At 38.2% G+C, this 23045-nt stretch overlaps 1 protein-coding gene across 1 annotated transcript; it reads left to right on the forward strand.

The window, feature by feature from the left end:
- The first annotated feature begins 1982 nt into the window (after window positions 1–1982).
- Window positions 1983–23045, forward strand: LOC127638670 (ATP-binding cassette sub-family D member 2). The gene is made up of 10 exons (XM_052120290.1): window positions 1983–3047; window positions 5251–5431; window positions 5721–5842; window positions 11829–11985; window positions 12364–12458; window positions 16746–16891; window positions 21391–21536; window positions 22109–22193; window positions 22286–22411; window positions 22649–23045. Exons 1-10 carry the CDS (start codon window positions 2103–2105, stop codon window positions 22935–22937), a joined length of 2292 nt encoding a protein of 763 aa, XP_051976250.1. The 5' UTR covers window positions 1983–2102; the 3' UTR covers window positions 22938–23045.

A 23045-nucleotide genomic window follows, 5' to 3' on the forward strand; every position in this document is an offset into this window, starting at 1 on the left:
GTGGAATTAAACCTTATGCCACAAATGCTGCTGATTGTGCTTAAGTTGTACTGAACTCTGAATACTCCTTTAAGTTAAGGGGTTTGTTCAAATCACTGAGCAATAATAACATATTTACACAAACATAACAAACGGGGTGGGGGGTGGGGGTTCATTTTCATGGCCAAAAGTTGTTGAGTGGGGGGTGGGGATTTCACCACTAGCGGCGCAGTTTGGATCGAGGGTTGACTTTCAATGGATTTCAAATGGTTGTTGGGGGGGGTCGATTTCATTGTTGATGGGTTTTCGAGCGGGGGGATCGCCAAACTGGATCATGCAACCTTAAAACCCAGGGCCCCCCGGGTAGTCAATGTCCCCTGGGCACTGTCCTCCTTGGTAATCAATCATTACAAACAGACCAAATTGTACCTGTACTGGGGCTGACTAGAAACCAGGGTCACGTTTGAAGGAGAGCATGGGCTCATTGGTAATTCCACAGGCTCAATCAAAGTTTTGCTAGGTCCTTTTGCACGAAACAAGCGATTGATTTTATGTTTGCCTATAGAGGAGAGATTGTATCATTATCTGACAGATGAAGCTTAATTCAAAGATCATAAAAGATTAGACATGTAATTTGAGTATGTATGCACTTTATGTATGAGTTTATTTAAGTGCACAATGACCTTACCACTGTGCTCTTTCTTTGATGCAATCTGATTGACTATGAATAATGTCAGCAGGTCCACATTGCCTGTGCTGCTTCCTTTTGGTGATGTGTTTGAGTCCAAATTATTACCCTTTCTCTTAAGCCTTTGCTTTTGAAAAAATGCCTTGAGGTGTACCAAGAGAAATGGCAACAGAAATACTTTCAGATAAAACAACAGAAATACTCTCAGATAAAACAACATAGTAAACATGAAACCAAATCTTAACCATAACAATCCAAACCTTGTCAGTTCACGCAATTATATAGATAAGTCAGTCAGTTATTGTTCAAATATACCATTATAAATGTGAAAAGACTAACAAAAGATGGAAAAAGCCTAAATCGGTCCGGCGGGGTTACATTTTCACTCACTTTCTGTTTTATGGTGTCTTCTTTATTTTTAATATTCCTTCTCCTGTAAAGAGTATGAGACATTGTCACTAGACGTCCTGAATTACCATATTCGAATAAAATTCCGCATGCTCTCATAAACGTTAAACGATATAAGTTGTGTTATAATGATACAAGTTCAGTTATTAATTTTTTAATAAATGTATTTGTTTCGTCAGACACTGACCGCGATCCTCCGACCCAGTTCATGTTTCCCTCAGTCTGAGGCGGCTTAAACGTCACTCTTTGTTTCTATTTCTCCTCAGAAAACTACACGCTAACAGCGTAAAAATGTTTAATGTTCCGCTTATTAACTTATTATGGTCAAAAAAAAAAAGGCAGTGACAGATATTATAAGCTTAAAATTGACACTAAGTAATAAATGCGCGAGAGCGTTCTTCAGGAGCTCGAGTTGACGTCTCGACTGTCTCGAGCACAACTAAAGCGATTCTTTCAGCCAGTACATTAAAAAAAAAAAAAAAAAGGGATATTTTGTGGAAAATGTAAATATGTTTTATTAAATCACTGAGAAACGTGCATGATTGCAGGCTCGTGGCGACAGACAGACAGACAGAAAGACAGATAGACAGATAGATAGATAGATAGATAGATAGATAGATAGATAGATAGATAGATAGATAGATAGATAGACAGATAGACAGATAGATAGAAATCATGGATGATCGTAAAAACTAAATAAATAAAAAGCAAAAAAACTAAATGAAACAACAATAAGGCACTTGTAAACTTTCATTGACAGTTGAGTTATACTTTTTTTTTGACCGCTCAATCAGACCATTCCGTTATATTTAAATACGTCAAGTGCGCCAACCAATCAGCATCTAGTGGGGGCGTGTACAGTGAAGAAATCTAAATGACGGAAGCATCCTCTACCTAGCGGTGCAGTTTCAACCGTTCAGTGCCAAGAAATTATCTGCGCATATTCTTTATTTAAGGCGTAATATTATGGATACAACGCGAAAAGAAGACTGAAGATCTCTTGTTTTTGCAAAACCAGGGCAAAAAAATGAGCAACATCCTCCACGCGGCTTCTAAAGTGAGATGGAATCAGAGCACTGCGGCGAAACGAGCAGCGTTCCTGGCGGTGGCAGCATACGGGGCGAAGACGCTTTACCCCATCATCTGCAAACAAATAAATCAACGGAAGGCAGCCAAGAACGACACAAACGCATTAGGACATGAGAACGGATTGATATCTACTCATAAATCCGCACCGGAGACTATTTCTAGTCTTAATAAATCGGCCGGCGTCAATGCGGAATTCTTCAAGCAGGTTCTTGAACTGGTTAAAATCGTATTCCCGAGGTTCGTAACTAAAGAGCTGGGTTTACTATGTTTACATTCAATCGCTTTGGTTTCAAGGACGTTTCTGTCTATTTATGTGGCCGGTTTGGATGGCAAAATCGTGAAAACGATCGTAGAGAAGCAGCCGCGGAGCTTCATGCTCAAACTCATGAAATGGATCCTGATCGCCATCCCGGCCACATTCGTGAACAGCGCGATCCGTTATCTGGAGTGTAAGCTCGCGCTGGCCTTCCGCACGCGCCTGGTCGATCATGCGTATAAAACATATTTCACCGATCAGACATATTATAAAGTCAGCAATATGGACGGGAGACTGGCGAACCCGGACCAGTCGCTAACAGAAGATGTCATGATGTTCTCGCAGTCTATTGCGCATCTATACTCAAACCTCACCAAACCCATTCTGGACGTGATTCTCACTTCCTATACTTTGATACAGACTGCGAGATCTCGGGGTGCGAACGCGACCGGACCGACCGTGCTGGCGGGTCTGGTGGTGTTCGCCACGGCGAAGGTTCTGCGCGCATGTTCGCCGAAGTTCGGGAAGCTGGTGGCGGAGGAGGCGCACAGAAAGGGATACCTGCGCTATGTGCACTCTCGAATTATTGCCAATGCAGAGGAGATCGCCTTCTATAGGGGACATAACGTGAGGAAATGCATTTGTGTACTTGAAATATACATTCAGATATTATAAAAGGTGAAGAACAAAGGCCGGTCCTTTAGGGGCATGTGTATTATACAGTCAGAGATGACGAGATTGCTTCTATGGGGGACACCATGTGTAATGCATACATTAATAAATATAAAAGACAAGGAGATAGGATCATTTTCTGTACATGCATTAGTGAATGTATACATTACATACAAATATAGCAAATGGAAAATGTGGACAGTATGGAAAATGATAATAAAAACAAAAAGGAGTGATTTTCTATGAAATTCTATGCACCCTGTGCAATATTGAAAGCACTAACACACATTTATTTATTTAAAAAAATTTTTTTTTACAAATCAGGTTTGCTACACTCTCCAAAAAAGTTGGGACAGTCGAGTGTTTACCACTGTGTAATGTCACAAGTTCTACTAATATCACTTATTAAGTATTTGGGCACTGAAGAAACAAATTTGTCAAGTACAAAAAGCTGAATTTCCCCCATTCATCCATTATGTAGGTCTTCATCTGCACAATTATATGGGCATGTGTTGCTCCAAAATGTCCTGCTTTAATCAGGGCTGGACTGGGAAGAGAAATCGGCCCAGGATTTTACATGGCAACTGGCCCAAAAATTGTGGAAGGGGGGGTTTTGCTGTCCTTTTCTGCATTTCGCCGCACCGTTTTGTGCTCTGTTCTGCATAACGCGGCGGCTCATTTTTGCTTATCGCGGCCCATTCGGCACCTTTCGCGGCCAACCCACCGGCCCACTCAGTTCACCCGTTGGCCAGTCCGCCCCGATCAGCCCCAAAGTGTGTCGGCCCATCAGGAAACTGCCCGGTTTGCCAGTCTAGCTCTGGCTACAATGATGCCCTTACAGATGTGCAAGTTACCCATGCCATGGGCACTGACACACCCCCATACCAAGAAGGACTCTGGCTTTTGGACCTGATGCTGATAACATCTTGGTTGGTCCTTTTCCTTTTTGCCCCGGAGAACTTGACGGCTGTTTTTTCCAAAAGCTATTTGAAATACGGACTCGTCGTTAGACCACAAAACATGATTCTACTGTTCTACTTTCCATCTCAGATGAGAAAGAGCCAGGATAATTTGGTGGCGTTTCTGGACAGTGTTGACATATGGCTTCTCCTTTGCATAGTAAAGCCTTAACGTGCATCTGTGGAATGGATGCAGCGGCAAATGGTGTTGACCGAAAAAGGTTTTCCAAAGTATTCCCCAGCCCATGTCATGAATTCCATTAAGGATTTTAAGGCAGTGACATCTGAGGGATTGAAGATCATTCAAGGAAAACGACAAACCACTAGACTGAACCCCCTGCAGTCCTTTTTCACAGACTGTGATCATGCATTTCCACTTTATTTAGCAGCATATCTCTTTAAAATATTGAGTGTAAATTTATAACCTTATGCTTTATTACCCTGGAATTCGTTTAAAAAAGTGAATTACCACAGCTGCGATGGGGGTCTTCTCCCATCTGACTGTCTTAGTCTACCAATCTGGGGTTTTTTCTTCTGGAAAGTCATTCAAACATAATAGTGGATTTTTTCTTTTGCTCTTGGAGCAAACAATGTAAATGAAAATAATATTTACTGTGATCTCCCATTTACTCCCATTCACCACTGTCGAAGTTTACCCTGCAATCGTTTACTTCTGCGTTCCAAAACCTGGAGTGTGAAAAAGGTCTATTGGGAATGTGTGGTGCATGGTGAAGCGCAAAATACGGCAACGAAGACCCCGCATGTTTGCACAGCTGAATACCTGCATAATGGATGAATGGGGAAAATTCCACTTGCTAAACTTAACAATCTTGTGTCTTCAGTGCCCAAATGCTTAATAAGTGTTCTTAGAAGAAATGGTGATGTTACACACTGGTAAACACTCAACTATCCCAACTTTTTTTGAGCATGTTGCAATCATCTTATTTGAAATGAGTATATATTTTTTAAATAATTAAATTCGCAATCTAAAACAAGCGAAAACATTGTTGTAGTCCTTTCAATAAAACACAAGGTGAATAGAATTTACAAATCACTCTTGTTTTCATTAGCATTTTCCATACCGTTTATTCTAGGCCTATTTCATTTTCCCTTAAGAACTACCCATTTGCTATTTTAAAGTCTTTAAACGGTCAGCATCTTCTGGCAATTATCATATATCATAATTTTTCTCATGGCAGGTCGAGATGCGGCAGCTACAAAAGTGTTATAGCGTCCTGGCAGAGCAGATGAACCTCATTCTTTCCAAACGCCTGTGGTACATCATGATCGAGCAGTTCCTCATGAAATACGTCTGGAGTGGAAGTGGGTTGGTCATGGTCGCCGTGCCAATCATAACCGCCACTGGCTATGCAGACAATGGTATGATGAATGTTCAGTTTATGTAGTTCTATAAGCGAGTTTCTGTGATGTCTCAGTGTTTTGATTTGCTGATGTAGTTTATGTGTGATTGATTGTAGTTTGTGATATGAGTGTTGAATTCAGCGCATTTACATGATCAACCTTTGTGAGAGAAAACAACACCAGTTTACCTCAAACCTTTCAAAAGCTGCACAGCAGAGTTGAGACTTTTTTTTATATGAAAATATATATTGAATAAGCCTAATAAGCATGTAGTTTTTGCTTAAAGATCCTATTTTGTCTCTTAAAGAACTTGCAGACGGTCAGACTCAAGTGTTGGTGAGTGAAAGAACTGAGGCCTTCACAACTGCTCGCAATCTACTGGCCTCAGGAGCGGATGCCATTGAAAGGATAATGTCTTCTTATAAAGAGGTAAAAAACACTTTATATTCCCCTACATTGATTTGCTTTTGTAAGGGATACTGTACAGTCAGCCAGTTGTTATCGGAAAATAACCCCCAACAGGGTGATCAGAACTTGAATCAAACCTAAAGGGGTTTATTTTGCAATAACAACCGGCTGATTGTACATTATTCCGCTTATTACATCGCTACTAAGAAAATAAATACATAAATGGTCATAAAATATATATTTGTGTTGATATTATGTAATTATATGAAGAAATAAATAGCTGAAATCCATCACTGGTTTATGTCAGAGTTCCGTTGTTGTTTATTTTGTGTAAATTATTCTCTCACTCCTCATTATCCAGCCTACTTTTAATGTAAGTATAATATATAATATAAGGCTACTTTTATAAGGCTGTTTTATTAGCTTTCTTGTAGAGATCGCACAGTGATCAAAGTAGCAGTAAAGATGATTTGCAATACCCGGATGACCGGTCCGATACGTCTCAATCCCCAGATGTGCGGTTGTTACGCAGAGATATCAGACCACTAGATGGCGCCATTGACAAATCAGAATTGAGTATTCCAGTGCGCCATGTAATATAAAAGAAATAGCAATAGACATTTTTATTAGGATCATCATTCATTGTAGAGATACTTTAGTTTTGTGTGCTTTTAAAAAGTAAAGCTTGGTTAAAAGATTTTTCACAATCTTACTAGTTTATTTAATTTGTCTGTTGTCCAACAGTGTATATAATTTTTGTAATTTTTTGGAAAATTCCCTCCACGGTGTCATTTACAGCACGTCTGAAATTCTGTATTGTGTTTAATGAAAATGACTCTGAATGATATTACATTTTGAATGTTTTTGAGAGAAAAATGGAAGATCCTTTCTCTTGGTAAGGCTAATTTCATAGCTAACACTTTATGTATCCTAAATACACCCAATTAAATATTTTATCTTTTTTGCATAATTTGGGCGAAATTACAGCTTGTTTGGAAGTAATGCCCAATAAAAATATTCTGCTTACAAGTAATTTTCACCCTGAAATTTTTTAGTTTTCTTCAAACATCGCATTTATCACAAGCATGCTCTTCACAGACACTTTTGTCGACTCTGTTAACAAGTACACTAACTTTTGAAAAAAGTTTATTTGGAGCTAAATTATTTGGTGTGGTGGAAATGACACCAGAGCCAAGGGACAATCATAATTTTCGAGTAAAAGTTGAAATAATTTTTTAAAAGAATATATTGAAATGGTTTGTTTATTTTTACTCTTTGTTTAGATGGTAATAGTTGTATCATAATATGTATTTTTTTTAACATCTATACATAAAAGGCATTTGAAAAGTACCCAAAAATGATTGATGTAGGCCTGGTAAAAAGTTTCTTTACCAGTTTTATTGTTAATATAACAAAAAGAAAAAGCTGACATCTGGAACATAAAAATTGCCCAAAGTTGAAGAAACACCCATGTATGATTGTTGTTGACATGATCACCCAAGAACATGTTGTTTATAGCCCCATTTTGCTTGTTTTTTTATTATTATTTAATTGCATTATGACAATTAAGCATATTTCCCTCATATTTCTCAGGACATTTTGAAGTACAAAGGAGTGACTTGGAAGTTGTTTGTGATGTTTTTTTGAGATTCACCTATTTTGTCTCAAAAACATGCATCAGTCACACTTAGGCCTAGATCTTGCAATATTGGTCACATTGTAAGCACACATTAGTAACAAGATATGATGTCACAGAGCAGTGAAAGCTGGGAATCTTTGCATCGGCTAATGATGGGTGTTGGTATCCGACTTGCTTTCTTTTGACTAAGCCTGCAGGGCAACTTAATCCACCATCTGTTGAACAGCAGGCATCAGTCAGTCCCACATCCCAGATGCTACAGTACACGTGTCCACCAGAACGCTAACCATTATGAAGAACAACTACATGTCATTTCAAACAATTGCTTTAAAATAACACATTTTATCATTACAACAAGTGCCACATAGGTATTAAAGCTTAACTAAGATGTTAATATTTTCTGAAGACATGAGTAGTGCTTAGCAGTAAAACCTAGCATATATGCAACCACCAACCTCTTGAAAGGTCACTTCGCAAGGTATTCTCATTGGTATACCGTAGTGATTATTATGACTATATAAGGATTAATCTTTCCTGTTGACTACACTGTTTTCCCAGAGGAAAACACCATCCCTACATCCGAATATCCATACTTTCCTAATATATAGTATGCCAAAAACAGTATGCCAATGGAGTAGTATGTCCAAATCATAGTATTTATTAGACAGTGAGCAGCAAATTCCCGTATGACCTACTACATCTGTTGGGAATCCGACAATGCATTGGGTGCTGAGGAGACGTCACGTTCAGAGAACGGCGGGGCAGAAGGCTGTTTTCAACAGTAGGTGATTTATACACATAGAACGTTGCTCATTATGCTTAAATGGCGCTTGTTTAACTGAACTTGAGTTGATTATTTTCACAGTTGTTGTCACATCATGTACGTATGGTCCCGTGACCAGAATATGTTTCCGGATGTTAGTATGTCCAAATTCTATTCATACTGTCTTTCTCATACATAAAGAGTACTGTTTTACAGTCAGGGTTGAGAGGGTTATTTCTGAAATGTATTCCACTACAGATTACAGAATACATGCTGTAAAATGTAATTTGTAACATATTCCGTTAGATTACTCATGGCTAGTAATGTATTTTAAATACTTTGGATTACTTCTTCAGCACTGGTAGATTTTTTTCACTTGTTTTGACTATAAAAACTCAGTAACACAAAATACACATGTTAAAAATACATTCTCTGAAAAACATAAATATATTATGCAATATTATTTCTAAAACAAGATCAATCAAATTGATCTTTTTTAAAGGATTTTTAGATATTTTTAAAGGAAAACAATACAAAAATTATTATCAAGAATATGATTTTTGCCCTAATATCAAAGATCTTACTAGAAAAAAGAAATTATGATCCAACGTGAATTTTCTTGATTAAATATTATGATCGTGTCTGGTAACATGTGCATGTGAAATGGCTAGAAATAGCATTTTAGCTTAGCATAAAGCTAACAATTTACACAAGGTTGATTTCTATTTCTTCTGCTCCAAACTTACTTCAAACTTACTTCTCTGTCTGCTCGTATGAATGTAACACATCATAAGAAAGTGTTTCACCGCTGTTCAAATGCAGTTTGGATCACATCATTTATATGTCTAAATGTTTTCCATCTGAAAGGACTAAATATTAAATGAAACAAATGACAATAAAATGCAAAGTAATCTCTACAGTAATCAAAATACTTTTTGAATGTAACTGTATTCTAATTACCAATTATTTAAATTGTAACTGTAGTAGAATACATTTACTTATATTTTGTATTTTAAATACGTAATCCTGTTACATGTATTCCGTTACTCCCCAACCCTGAATACAGTACATACTGTGACAGTACGCGGTTTCGGATGCAGGGCATGTCTTTCACAGAGACTCTTGGGATGTAGTGTGTCTGCCTAAACAAAGATTAACACTTGCTAAACACTTCCTAACTCGTGCTTTGGATTAAGTGTTTTGGCCCATTCTGTAGAAATACTGATATAAACTTCAAACAATGGGTCAAGCATAGGCCGATTAGCATTTTCTATAAAGGGTTCTGATTTCAGGATGCAGAAATATTAGGTCACCTGTTTACATAAGTCTCCAAAACAAACATTGCCATTTAGCAATGTTATCTTATGACCCTGTTGTTGGGTCACACTAACTTTTAAAGGTCTACATGTCACTCATTCGCATTTAAAGGCACTTAACAGGAATAGGGTATGAAATTTTGTATGAAACTCTTAAATATATATACAGTATATATATATACAGTATATATATATATATATATACATATGTATATATATATATATATATATATATATGTATATATATATATATATTTGTATTTAATTTTTTAAAGCATTGTCAGTAAAAGGAGTCACTTATCCTTTGGAAAATGCTATTCGTCCAGACTGATCTCACAGTGAAATCGGAAACAGTAGATTGACTTTCCTCTAGATAAGGTGCTTTCCGAAATTTGAAACACTGCCCCTTGTATCGCATGTGTGAACTCCATATTCCAGGTGAAATGTCCACAAAGGGGAGCCAAAAGTGAGTTGTGAAGCAAGTTGTTTTTAGTAGTACTGTCTGAAATACAGTGAAGAGGAGTACATATTTTATAAACTGAAGCCTCTGACCCAAACCCCAAAACCATCAGTTGAGCAAAAATTGACTGTTAGAGGGAAAAATGCAATTTTCAAATCATGCTAGTCACTGACTATGTAAACCCAATTACTTCCTGGATTCAAAGCAGGATCCAAACCCAAGTCTCCCTTGCTGCTGACACAACATGCTTCCAATTGTGCCTCAGGGGAAGGTAAACACACTGCAACCAATGCAAAAATGTCTGATAGGAGATACAGCTTGTCGGCAAGTCAGCAAAATGTGACTGATCCTAGGGTACTGGAACTCTCTGAAACAACATGCCGACTTCCCTCGTGATCATGCTGATCTGTTCACCTGAGGAGGTCAAACTGAATATTATATAAGACAAAATCTGCTATTGATGCACTATTAATATAAATGCCAATATCTGTGAGTGTAAGCAGACAGGACTATAATCTTATACCTGAAAATATCCAATCAGTGCTATGTGTATATACAGCCGAATAGCTGTAAGTGCTGTGTGTCTGATACATTTTTAATGTTAATCCAACAGCAATATTGACAAGAAAATATAAAAAGACTCCCTGTCCTTGGCTGGAGCAACATCTCAAGACATCAGCCAGGAAGTTAAAGACAAATGGGTCTTCCAAATGGACAATGACCCCAAGCATACCTCCAAAGTTGAGGCAAAGTTGACAAATGTGATAAATGATTCTCCTCCCGGCCCTCCACAGGGGACGGAGTGGTCTTCTTACCAGCTCCAGGCCTGCAGCGGGTCTCCATGTCCCTGGGTCGCCCGTCTCTGGGACGCCTAGAAGCCTTGGGTTCTTGGTTGCGGGCCGTAAGACGGGGGGCACCAGTGATGACGTAATCTTACAGACTCTGTACAGGAGTCTTGGACGGTTCTGCCAGGTGTCTGCGCTTTGCGGGCACAAGTGCACTGCAACCACTTTATGCACCTGGGGAATCGCTGAGTACCCCCTGGCAGCCCCACCATCAAGGGTAGTGAGAGCGTTGGAGCTCAGAGATCGGGTCTGGGCAGTAAAAGTTGCCTTGTACAACCTTGAGCTCCTCATGTGCATGAGGGGGAGAAACCGATGTAATGCACCGTAAATCCAACAGCTTCTAGAGATGAATGGAACGGCAGAGAGATTCAGCTGGCAGAAAACAACCGCTTGGCTCCGAAGAAAAAATCTAAATGAGTGGCTGCGAGCTATCTCCTTTTATACCCATGTGTCCGGGGGAGTGGCATGCAAATTCCACTCGCCAATTCCAATTGGCCTTTTCTCCAAGGTCAGATGTGTTTGGGACACCCAAGGGCGACCCCGTAGTGTCACTACATCGACACAACGTTGAGTGAGTGACAGATAGGGAACTGAGTTTAAATGTATTAGGCTCAGGTGTATGTAAACCTCTAACTTCAACTGTATAAGCTCCTGTTGAAGCCATTAATCCATGTTATTTCTATATCGTAAAACAAATGTGTTTAATAACTACATATGTGGTGAATAACAACCCCTAAAGCACCAATAAAAGAATCATGGCCAACAAAGCACGCCACAAGAGCTTTGCAGCAACCGGTAACTCTGTAAATGATGCAGTCGGGTTGGTCTTGCTGGTATATGTTTATATGTATCTGAATAGTTTTCAATAAAATTACCTGTACAATGTATTGCTGTCATTTTCATGTGAGACCAAAATGTTCCATATTCATGGCATGTGCCTACAATGTCCAATCGCATACTGTATGTTTGCTCTGTGTTCTATAGATCACTGAGTTGGCGGGCTACACAGCTCGTGTGCACAACATGTTCTTGGTGTTTGCCGAAGTTCAGAGGGGAATATACAAACGTTCATCTGTCACCGCAGGGGAGATAAACGGGAACCCACCTGAGATGCACATTGACGGTTCTTTGGAGATCAAAGGTCTCAAGAATACAGGCTGACTCTGCCACTGTGTACACCCTTGATAGTCCAGTCAAGCCCTGAATGAGTGTTCATAGTTACCCAGTTTAGTTAGTATGCACGGTGTGATACAGTTGTTGCTTAAGTCTACCAAGAGCACATTAAAGTTGACATTAAAATATTTTAAACAAACATTTGGTTAAGATATCCAAATGTGAGGACAACATTTAACTGGACAGCAACATAACAGCTTAAAGTGATTGCCAGTAGGACCATAATTCACTTTCATAATTCATGTGGGCATTTATACTGCCAAATGTGTATATGTATACTGAAATAGTTTAATTCTATATATGAGAACTCTGTCTGAAAATCTTATTGCATATGTTCCTTCTACAGGCAAAGTGATTGATGTGGATAAAGGTATAGTGTGTGAAAATGTGCCTATAATCACTCCTAATGGGGATGTGGTCGTGTCCAGCCTCAACTTCAAGGTGAGATATACCAAAATAATAATTTATTTTGAACTTTAATAATTTATTGTTTAACTTGTCATACACATTATGGGTGGGATTACATCACGGCATGGTCGGGTCTAAGGGGGGGACTAGGGGGACTTTGCCCCAACCCAGTCGGATGATGAAATGACCAAGGGAGCTAAATGAAGAGGGAACCCATACATACCTGAAAACTAGTCATGTACTAGTCATGGGGAGGTTGAGTTGTGGGTGTTGGTGAAGTAGCCTATACAAGCAGCACAAGCTTAGGTGGATGCGTGCATACCACCGCCTGTGTGTTTGACAGACGCGGTTCGTTTCAGAAGGGCTACGGACAACAAGCTCTAATAATCGCATATCCAAACCAGGGGGAAGGTATCCTTCCTGTTGCAGTGTATGGTGCAAAACAGATTTTCTAACTGTATTTGTCTCTTTAAATACTTTAAAATGTTGTAAAATGTGCTCAATGTTTGGCTATTAGTAATGCACAAACTTGCTTTATGATGTCTATTTGAATATCTATTATGTTCTTTACTCTCAGTTTTTGAAAGAAAAAAAAACATTAATATCAATCAAATATAGCGCAGAACCAGCAAAGAAACAGTGCAGTGACTCTCTCGTCTATGGCTTCTCATTTCCAAAACTGTCCCTTTCCTTCACGTCCTGTCAGCTCCAGGGGCAGATCTGGCATAGGGTGCTATGGGTGGCATAGGTTGGCAGTAGCCACCCTAAGAAAAAGCATTGCCAACCCAATATAAGTATACAAATGTATTAAATATAAGTATATTATAGTTGGTGTAGGTGTTTATTCATGTCAAACTGCCAATCTTTCACTGAACGCACGAAGGACTACAGAGCCATAGCATGATTAATTACAGCAGCAACCAGTCCCATGATTGTTTACAGCAGCTGCAGTGGCCAATCACAACATCGACCAATCGCCTGCCTACAGTTGAAGTTAGAAGTTTGCATACACCTTAGCCAAATACATTTAAACTCAGTTTTTTACAATTCCTGACATTTAATCATAGAAAACATTCCCTGTCTTTGGTCAGTTAGGATCACTACTTTATTTAAAGAAAGTGAATTGTCAGAATAATCGTAAATAAAAGAAATAAAAGCTGAAATAAATCAGAAGTTTGCATACAATTTGTTACTATTTGTTAGCATTGCCTTTAAATTGTTTAACTTGGGTCAAACCTTCTGAGAGCCTTCCACAAGATTTCTTGAGATGTTGCTTCAATATTTCCACATAATTTCCTTCCTCGTGATGCCATTGATTTTGTGAAGTACACCAGTCCCTCCTGCATCAAAGTACCCCCACAACATGATGCTGCCACCCCCATGCTTCACGGTTGGGATGGTGTTCTTCGGCAAGCCTCACCCTTTTTTCCTCCAAACAGAACGATGTTCATTATGGCCAAACAGTTACATTTTTGTTTTGTCAGACCAGAGTACATTTCTTCAAAAAGTTAAATCTTTGTCCCCATGTGTACTTGCAAACTGTCTGGCTTTTTTATGGCAGTTTTGAAGCAGTGGCTTCTTCCTTGCTGAGCAGCCTTATGGTTATGTTGATATAGGACTCCTTTTACTGTGGATATAGATACTTGTCTACCTGTTTCCTCCAGCTTCTTCACAAGGTCCTTTGCTGTTGTTCTGGGATTGATTGATTATATAGCGCTTTTCCACAAGCTCAAGTACACTTTACACTCCATATACATTTAACCGGACAAAGTACATTAATATACATTTTAACAGAAGTTACAATCTGAATTGCAAAGGGGAAAAAAACATCAATCAATAATAGATACATAATGCGCTTAAAAAAGATGTGTTTTAAGCTGAGATTTAAAGATAGAAATAGAGGAGATGTCACAAAGGCTCTGAGGTAGAGATTTCCACAGTTTAAGTGCAATTACACTGAAGGATATCCCACCAAAAATGAATAGATGAAATGTGGGTATAGACAACAATTTGAAATCAGAAGAACGAAGAGTGCGTGCTGGTGTATATGGATGCAGCATATCACATATATAACAGATTATTGAGAACTTTGTTTGTCAGGAGAACATTTTTAAACTTAATACGGCATGAGACAAGCAGCCAGTGAAGACTAAACAAGATGGGAGTAATGTGTGCTGAATGCTTGGTGTTAGTGAGAACTCTAGCTGCAGAGTTTGGATGTATTGTAATCAGCAGTAATAAAGAGGCAGTTACAGTAGTCGAGACATGATGTTATGAAAGCATGAACTAGTGATTCTGCATCCTTCAAATTGAGAGTGGGTCGAAGTCATGCAATGTGGAAGAATAGATGGAAGAAAGCAGTTTTAGGGAAGGTTCTGATGTGGGCTTCACAAGTACAAGATGGATCTAAAGTGATTCCCATATTCTTAGTGGTTTTAGAGGGTTTGGTCAGATTTCTATCAATATTGACACAAATGGCCCAGAAATTGGCTAATTGCATAAAGGCTTGACTTAATTTTCTGGAATTGTAGTGAAACTATTTGTCTGTAAACCAATATTAAATCTGTCGAGTGGTTAAAAAACGAGTTTTAATGACTAAGTGTATGTAAAATTCTGACTTCAACTGTACCCCCAAACTCTAACTCCTAACCCAAACCCTACCCCTATTCCTAAACCTACCCATACCGCAACCTCAGTAGCAGCAAATGCAAATCTTTGGAGAATTTTTCAAAACAACATGTAGTTTTACAGTGTAGAAGTACATTTCTGATACTGGTGTGATTGCACCTTAAAGGGATAGTTCACCCAAAAATAAAAATGATCTCATCATTTACTCACCCTCATGCCATCCCATATGTGAATGACTTTCTTTCTTCTGCAGAACACAAATTAAGATTTTAGAAGAATATCTCAGCTCTGTAATACAATGCAAGAGAATGGTGATTAAATATTTTGAAGCTCCAAAATCCACATAAAGGGAGCATAAAGGTAATCCATACAACTCTAGTGGTTAAATCGATATCTTCTGAAGTGAAATAATAGATGTGGATGAGAAACAGAATCACCAAAAACAAAAGGACTTAAATATTGAACTGTTAGTCTTATGGATTACCTTAATGCTGTGTTTATGTACATTTTGAGCCCATTCACTTGCATTGTGAGAACCTACAGAGCTGAAATATTCTTCTATAAATTTTTGTTTGTGTTCTGCTGAAGAAAGTCATACACATCTGAGATGGCATGAGGTTAACCTGGAGTTAAGCGCCTTGCTCAAGGACACAATGGTGGTGGCCGTGAGGTTAGAACCTGTGACCTTCTGAATAACAGCCCTGTGCTTTAGCCACTACGCCACCACCACTCCCCACTAATGACCAGTGGTGGAATGAGTACTGATTAAGGACTGCTACTGAAGAAATAATTCACTTGAGTACAAGTGGAAGTACTGAGAAATATTACGACTCAAGTGAGAGTAAATAATTAGTTTAATTTAAGTAATTACGTTACAAGTTACTTTATGAAAATTAAAAAATATATAGGCTTCCATTTTTAAACTATGGTTGTGCTACCATGTGGAAATCACAATACAGTGGAGTTTTTCCCCATTTGCTGAGGTATTGAGTTCTTACAATTTACACTTGCAAGTCAAATTCTGTTTTTAAAAATAGGCAAAATAAACACATTTCTCCTGAAATTCCATTTTCTCCTAAAGTCTATTGTTTTAGAGAGATGAAGGCTATTCCATGCATTACTGTTTTGAAAAAAGAATCTCTAACGAGGATAGAGAGGAAGTGGGTGGCCCAGATGCACAACAGAAAGACAAGTAAATCACAGTCTCTAGTTTGAGAAACAGACTCCTAACAGGTCCTAAACTAGCAGTTTCTAAATGCCAAAGACCTGCATTGCTGCAAGAGCTGATATATCTAACAATTTAATATAGTAAATAGGTCACTTAAGTACTGTGGAGCTAGACCATTCAAAGCTTTGTATGTAACATCATTTTTAAATTAAAATTAAATTTAACTGGTAGCCAATGTAATGACGATCAAATGGGGCTTATATGATCATATTTCTTGGTTCTAGTCAGCAATCTGGCTGCTGCGTTAGTATAGCGACAGGGCAGAAAGTCTTGGAGAAGCTAGAGAAGAGAGGACACCGGCGGCGGTTTATGCACGCTGCTATGCTCATGATGCTGTGCCCTGTGGGCTTCCATCATGCCACATAAAGCGTGTTTTATATTATTAACAGATTTAGCACTTATATCTTCTTCCTAAAAATTCTGATTTTTTTTGTACTTTGTAATTGTGGTGATATTGTGTGCAGGTGGAGGAGGGGATGCACTTGCTGATCACAGGACCAAATGGATGTGGGAAGAGTTCTCTGTTCAGGATCCTGAGTGGCCTGTGGCCTGTGTACAGCGGGCTGCTTCATAAACCCTCTCCTGAACACATGTTCTATATCCCACAGAGGTACATACACACTGGGTCACAAATACACACCTCTACTGTCTCTCCTCCATCTCCGCTCCATCTAGCAGATGTTGTTCTCTCAGGATCTGCAGTAGAGCTGTAACCAGAGAGACAAACAGCATAACTAAAGCTCTATGAATTGCTGAGGGGCAGAAACCAGAGTCCTCAATAATGAAATATTTACTGATTCCTTCAGGTGCAAGCACAGCTAGAGCCCAGAAAGACTTTTAATATTTTATACAGGGGCAGAGGGAAGAGAAATGGAGAGTTGTCTCTGTGGCTCTCAGTGACATCAGCTTCTAGACACTTCCTGTGTAGAATTAAGCAATAAGGTTGGGCTATATCGTGTAGACAGCTACAGAACATTGTTAGGCATGATGCGGAGTTATACTGTATACTGTTATATGTTCAACATATTTATTTCTTTTTAAAAGTGGTCACTCCATAATAAAAATGTTAAGGACACAAATTTGTATTAAAATATTTTTAAGCAAATTGGCATCCTTCCACTAGAGGTTAATAGTAAGGTTAGTAGTTGTTCTCAATGGGTGCAGTACAGTGATATGCAAAGTAGATATGTGACAGGTTTTATAGCAATTGTCAATTCATTTTACTAACAATTGGGAGACTTTATTTCTCGTAATTGCATCTTTTTATCTTACAATTGTGAGATTATATCTCATAGTATAATGTCGAAATTGTGAAAAATAAAGATGTCATTGTAATATATAAAGGGCTCTACTTTAATATGCGATATGTCATATGCGCAGAGTCAGTGGGCGAGGCCATGAAGTTTTAGTATATACTTGAAAGCATGAGCTAAATCTCGGCGCAATGTGTTTGGTGAAATTGTGTGCGGAAAGCACTAATGGGCTAGGTCAAGTGCAATTTAATCCTGAGATTCTTCTCCGGTTATTGCATCATCTGTGTCATATTATATAGTCCATTCCCTGTCAAACACCAGCGATAGAAACGATAGCACATTTATAAAAATGTGGTTGTATAAATGGGCTGTATGCAATAAAATAGAAGAATAGAAATATGGACTTAACTTCTTTTTTGCGTCATTATTAAATGTCTGGTATATTTAACCACATTACTTTTATGCTCATGGAAAATGTGGTTCTCGTAAGGACTTGGATATAGGCTCCATTAAATTACAGAGAATGTAAGTATTATTAATCTAAATGTTCTTCTGACTCACAAATCATGGCTAGTATTAATAGTGATTGTATTGGCCTTCCAGGTTATATTGTGAATCGAGGAATGTTTTTATTTATTTTTTATTTGCACACACTTCACTTCTACTGGTTGATTTTGCTTTAAAAATGTTATTAATATTAATATGAAACGTGAAAAAAAAAGGTTAAAAAATTATATAACCACCTCCCCAAATCTTCTAAAATTTAAAACTTCATTTTGGATTTGAAGTGATTTTTGCAGTGACTTAAAAATCACTCCACGGCAACAGGTGGAGAAATATCAATACAAATTATATCATACATACAATTGTAAATATAAACACAATAATAATTAAAAAATAATCCATGACCTATAGAAAGTAGTGTTGTCACGATACCATAATCATATCTTTCAATACTATACCAGCTAAAGTATCATGATACCGCATGATAGCGTGTTAATTGGGAGAAGGCTAAAATGGACTAACGTGTTATCTAATACAGTGCATCCGGAAAGTATTCACAGCTCTTCACTTTTTCCACATTTTTTTATGTTACAGCCTTATTCCAAAATGGATTAAATTCATTATTTTCCTCAAAATTATAAAAACAACACCCCATAATGACAACGTGAAAGAAGTTTGTTTGAAATCTTTGCAAATTTATACAAATTAAACATTTATATAATCACATGTACATAAGTATTCACATCCTTTGCCATGACACTCAAAATAGAGCTCATGTGTATCCTGTTTCCACTGATCATCCTTGATGTTTCTACAACTTGATTGGAGTCCACCTGTGGTAAATTCAGTTGATTGGACATGATTTGGAAAGGCACACACCTGTCTATATAAGGTCCCACAGTTAACGGTGTATGTCAGAGCACAAACCAAGCCATGAAGTCCAAGGAATTGTCTGTAGACCTCCAAGACAGGATTGTATCGACGCACAGATCTGGGGAAGGGTAGAGAAAAATGTCTGCAGCATTTAAGATCCCAATGAGCACAGTGGCTCCATCATCTGTAAATGGAAACAGTTTGGAACCACCAGGACTCTTCCTAGAGCTGTCCGCCTGGCCAAACTGAGTGATCGGGGGAGAAGGGCCTTAGTCAGGGAGGTGACCAAGAACCCGATGGTCACTCTGACAGAGCTCTAGCGTTTCTCTGTGGAAAGAGGAGAACCTTCTAGAAGAACAACCATCTCTTCAGCACTCCACCAATAAGGCCTGTATGGTAGAGTGGCCAGACAGAATCCACTCATCAGTAAAAGGCACATGACAGCCCACCTAGAGTTTGCCAAAAGGCACCTGAAGGACTCTCAGACCATGAGAAACAAAATACTCTGGTCTGATGAAACAAAGATTGAACTCTTTGGCCTGAATGGCAAGCGTCATTTTTGGAGGACACCAGGCACCGCTCATCACCTGGCCAATACCATCCCTACAGTGAAGCATGGTGGTGGCAGCATCATGCTTTGGGGATGTTTTTCAGCGGCAGGAACTGGGAGACTAGTCAGGATTGAGGGAAAGATGAATGCAGCAATGTACAGAAACATACTTGATGAAAACCTGCTCCAGAGCACTCTGGACCTCAGACTGGGGTGAAGGTTCATATTCCAACAGGACAACGACCCTAAGAACACAGCCAAGATAACAAAGGAGTGGCTACGGGACAACTCTGTGAATGTTCTTGAGTGGTCCAGCCAGAGCCCAGACTTGAACCCGATTGAACATCTCTGGAGAGATCTGAAAATGGCTGTGCACCGACGCTCCCCATCCAACCTGATGGAGCTTGAGAGGTCCTGCAAAGAAGAATGGGAGAAACTGCCCAAAAATAGGTGTGCCAAGCTTGTAGCTTCATACACAAAAAGACTTGAGGCTGTAATTGGTGCCAAAGGTGCTTCAACAAAGTATTGAGCAAAGGCTGTGAATACTTATGTACATGTTTTTTTTTGTTTTTTGTTTTTTTTTACCGATTTCAAACAAACTACTTCACATTGTCATTATGGGGTGTTGTTTGTAGAATTTTGAGGAAAATAATGAATTTAATTCATTTTGGAATAAGGCTGTAACATAACAAAATGTGGAAAAAGTGAAGAGCTGTGAATACTTTCCGGATGCACTGTATATAGTTTTTTTTTTTTTTACGTAACTTTTTTTTATAAAAAATAATAATCTTCACCGCATTAAAACAGCCAGTTCAAACGGCAATGGCTTTAAACTTTTATTCCATTATTTGATTGTTGGTAACACAAAAATAAAGATATTGTAACATTAAAAAGACTTCTGAGCAACTATTTCATTAGACCTTTTTCACAGACTGTGGTTACGCGTTTCCGCCTTATTTAACTTTTTTTACATGATAATTTTTTTAAACATTGACCATACGTTTATATTATAATGCTTTGTGTTATATTATCCTGGAATTAATTTTCAAAAATGAATTACCACAGCTGCAAGGGGGTTTCAGTTACAGCTGTACATTTTGCATCTTTTCCCATTTTATCTAAATCCACCAGTCTCTATTTATATTACAACCGCTTCAGCCCCAGTCTCCTGGTAAACAACAACGCAAATGCAGATTACACACACACTGGTTTGATCGCACGACTCAGGGACATGATCTAATCAAAAGTGCAAAATTTGCGAAGTTACTGCCACCATGCATTTGTAATTTAATTTGTAAAATGGTAAATCTTTACATGTTAAGATAAAGCATTTAGGTTCAATGAAGTGCCACTAAGCCATGTATTCTGCAGAGGCAGTGGGATGTATCAAAGGTGTTTAATACACAGCAGATGGGTTTTGCCGGTCTCATCAGCCAAAACGCAAAATAATTACAAATCTCGCTATGTGAAATGTGTTGTGTACACCCACAGATAACGCAAAAACTCCCACCCACACCCACTTACATTTTGCGCTGTCACAAGCACTCTTATGAAGATTAGATAAGATGTAGCATACAGTCATTGTGCTGAGCCTATTGCTTTAATGAAAATGGAGCCCAAAGTCACAATTGCGTGATATAAATTCACAGCTGCTACTTTATTTTGCACAATTGTGATGTTATATCTTGCTACTGTCACTTTTTGTTACAGTATATTGACTATCTCACACTTGTGACTTAATATCTCGCAATGAACTTATAAGAGTTAGAAATTCACAATTATGAGATATAAAATAAATGAACTAAACTTTTTTTGTGTATTTTATTCCATTGCAGAATTTGACTTCCACAACACTCTATCCATAAAATTATTTTCCAATGTTTTCCCCTTGTATTATCTTTTGTTCTGTATTTGTGACTATATCTTTAGGCCGTACATGTCTATCGGTACGTTACGAGACCAGGTCATCTATCCCGACTCTCTGGACGACATGCATGAGAGGGGTTACAGAGACAAAGTCCTGGAGGTCATTCTGGACATTGTCAATTTAAACCACATTGTCACCAGGGAAGGAGGTACATACACGTAATTCATGCCTAGCATGTGCCCAACACTCCTCAATTTAATCTCAGTCAATCACTATTATCAGTAGTAAGTTTCCTTAAATGTGTTGTATTTGTTAAATGCTCATATGCAAACATGTTTGCCACATTGTTTTAGACACACATTATTTTTGAATATACAGTAATCATTCGATTTTATTATTGATGGAACAAATGTGTTTTTGGAAGTTCAGTTCAAAATCAACTTCAAAGACTCATCTGATGATATCCGCATTCATTTTCTACTGTAGCTCAATACTACAGTACGTCATTGTCCAAGTTGTGTAAATCTACTGTATATATATGACATTTTTGTTCATATATTTGAGCATATACAGTATGTACATATTTCAATTTTTGGGGAAATTATATTGTATATGTTACATATACGAAAACAGCCATTTCTGTTGTGTTTTGCTATATTTGTTGCATTTACTGTATTTACTGTGACTTTTTTATTCAGTGAAAAACATACATATTATAATTTTGATGTGCTTTACATATATCGCCATATATCAGATTTCTGTGTCTGTGGCTGTTCGCAGGCTGGGATGCTGAGTGTGATTGGAAAGATGTTCTTTCAGGAGGAGAGAAGCAGCGTATGGGCATGGCACGCATGTTTTACCACAAGTATGACATCTTGTGTGTCACATCTAAACTTGCATATTTATGGTTACTTTCATGTTGGAACTTTAAAAATAGTAATGTATACCTCTGTTTAGGCCCAAATATGCCCTGCTGGATGAGTGCACCAGTGCTGTCAGCATTGATGTAGAGGGTAAAATATTCCAGGCTGCAAAGGATGCTGGGATCTCCCTGCTGTCCATCACCCATAGACCCTCTCTGTGGTGAGAAATATAAAACTTTCAAAATCCTTACATTCTTGAAGAAACAATATTTCTTTCGAGACTTTGTGATCTTGTAATTAAAATTGTTTTATTATATATATGATAAATAAAATAATCAGAACCAACTAGAAATGTTATAGAAATGAATTCTTCAAAAGGTGTAGGAACCCTGTAAATGAGTATTTATTTTTATTTTGCGCATGTAACATCATATCCTCGGTTCGCTTCTGTCTATAGGAAGTACCACACGCACCTGCTGCAGTTTGATGGGGAGGGCGGCTGGCGGTTTGAGCAGCTGGATACGGCCACGCGGCTCTCGCTGACGGAGGAGAAACAGCGTTTAGAGTCGCAGCTTGCCGGCATCCCTAAGATGCAACACCGACTAAACGAACTGTGTAAGATCTTGGGTGAAGATTCGGTCTTAAAGACGACAGAACACATTGATGAGGGGGAGAGAAATCTTGAAATGCTAGATGTTCAGAAACGCACATGCTTTGGTACTTTTAACAATGTATCCTCGATTTAAAAAATGTGGTTTGTAGGAATGACATTCTAATTATTTTTTTCTATACTGAACTTTACTGAGTTTAATTTTGATTGTAAAAACGATTTAGAGTTGTTTTGTTTAAATTAG

Source organism: Xyrauchen texanus, chromosome 47 (genome assembly GCF_025860055.1).
Source record: "Xyrauchen texanus isolate HMW12.3.18 chromosome 47, RBS_HiC_50CHRs, whole genome shotgun sequence".
Lineage (NCBI taxonomy): Eukaryota > Metazoa > Chordata > Actinopteri > Cypriniformes > Catostomidae > Xyrauchen > Xyrauchen texanus.

Coding starts and splice junctions, on each gene's coding strand:
- LOC127638670 (XM_052120290.1), top strand. CDS start 2,103: ATGAGCAACATCCTCCACGCGGCTTCTAAAGTGAGATGGAATCAGAGC. Junction 11,986..12,363: donor CGGTTCTTTGGAGATCAAAG/GTCTCAAGAATA, acceptor TTCCTTCTACAG/GCAAAGTGATTGATGTGGAT. Junction 12,459..16,745: donor TGTCCAGCCTCAACTTCAAG/GTGAGATATACC, acceptor TATTGTGTGCAG/GTGGAGGAGGGGATGCACTT.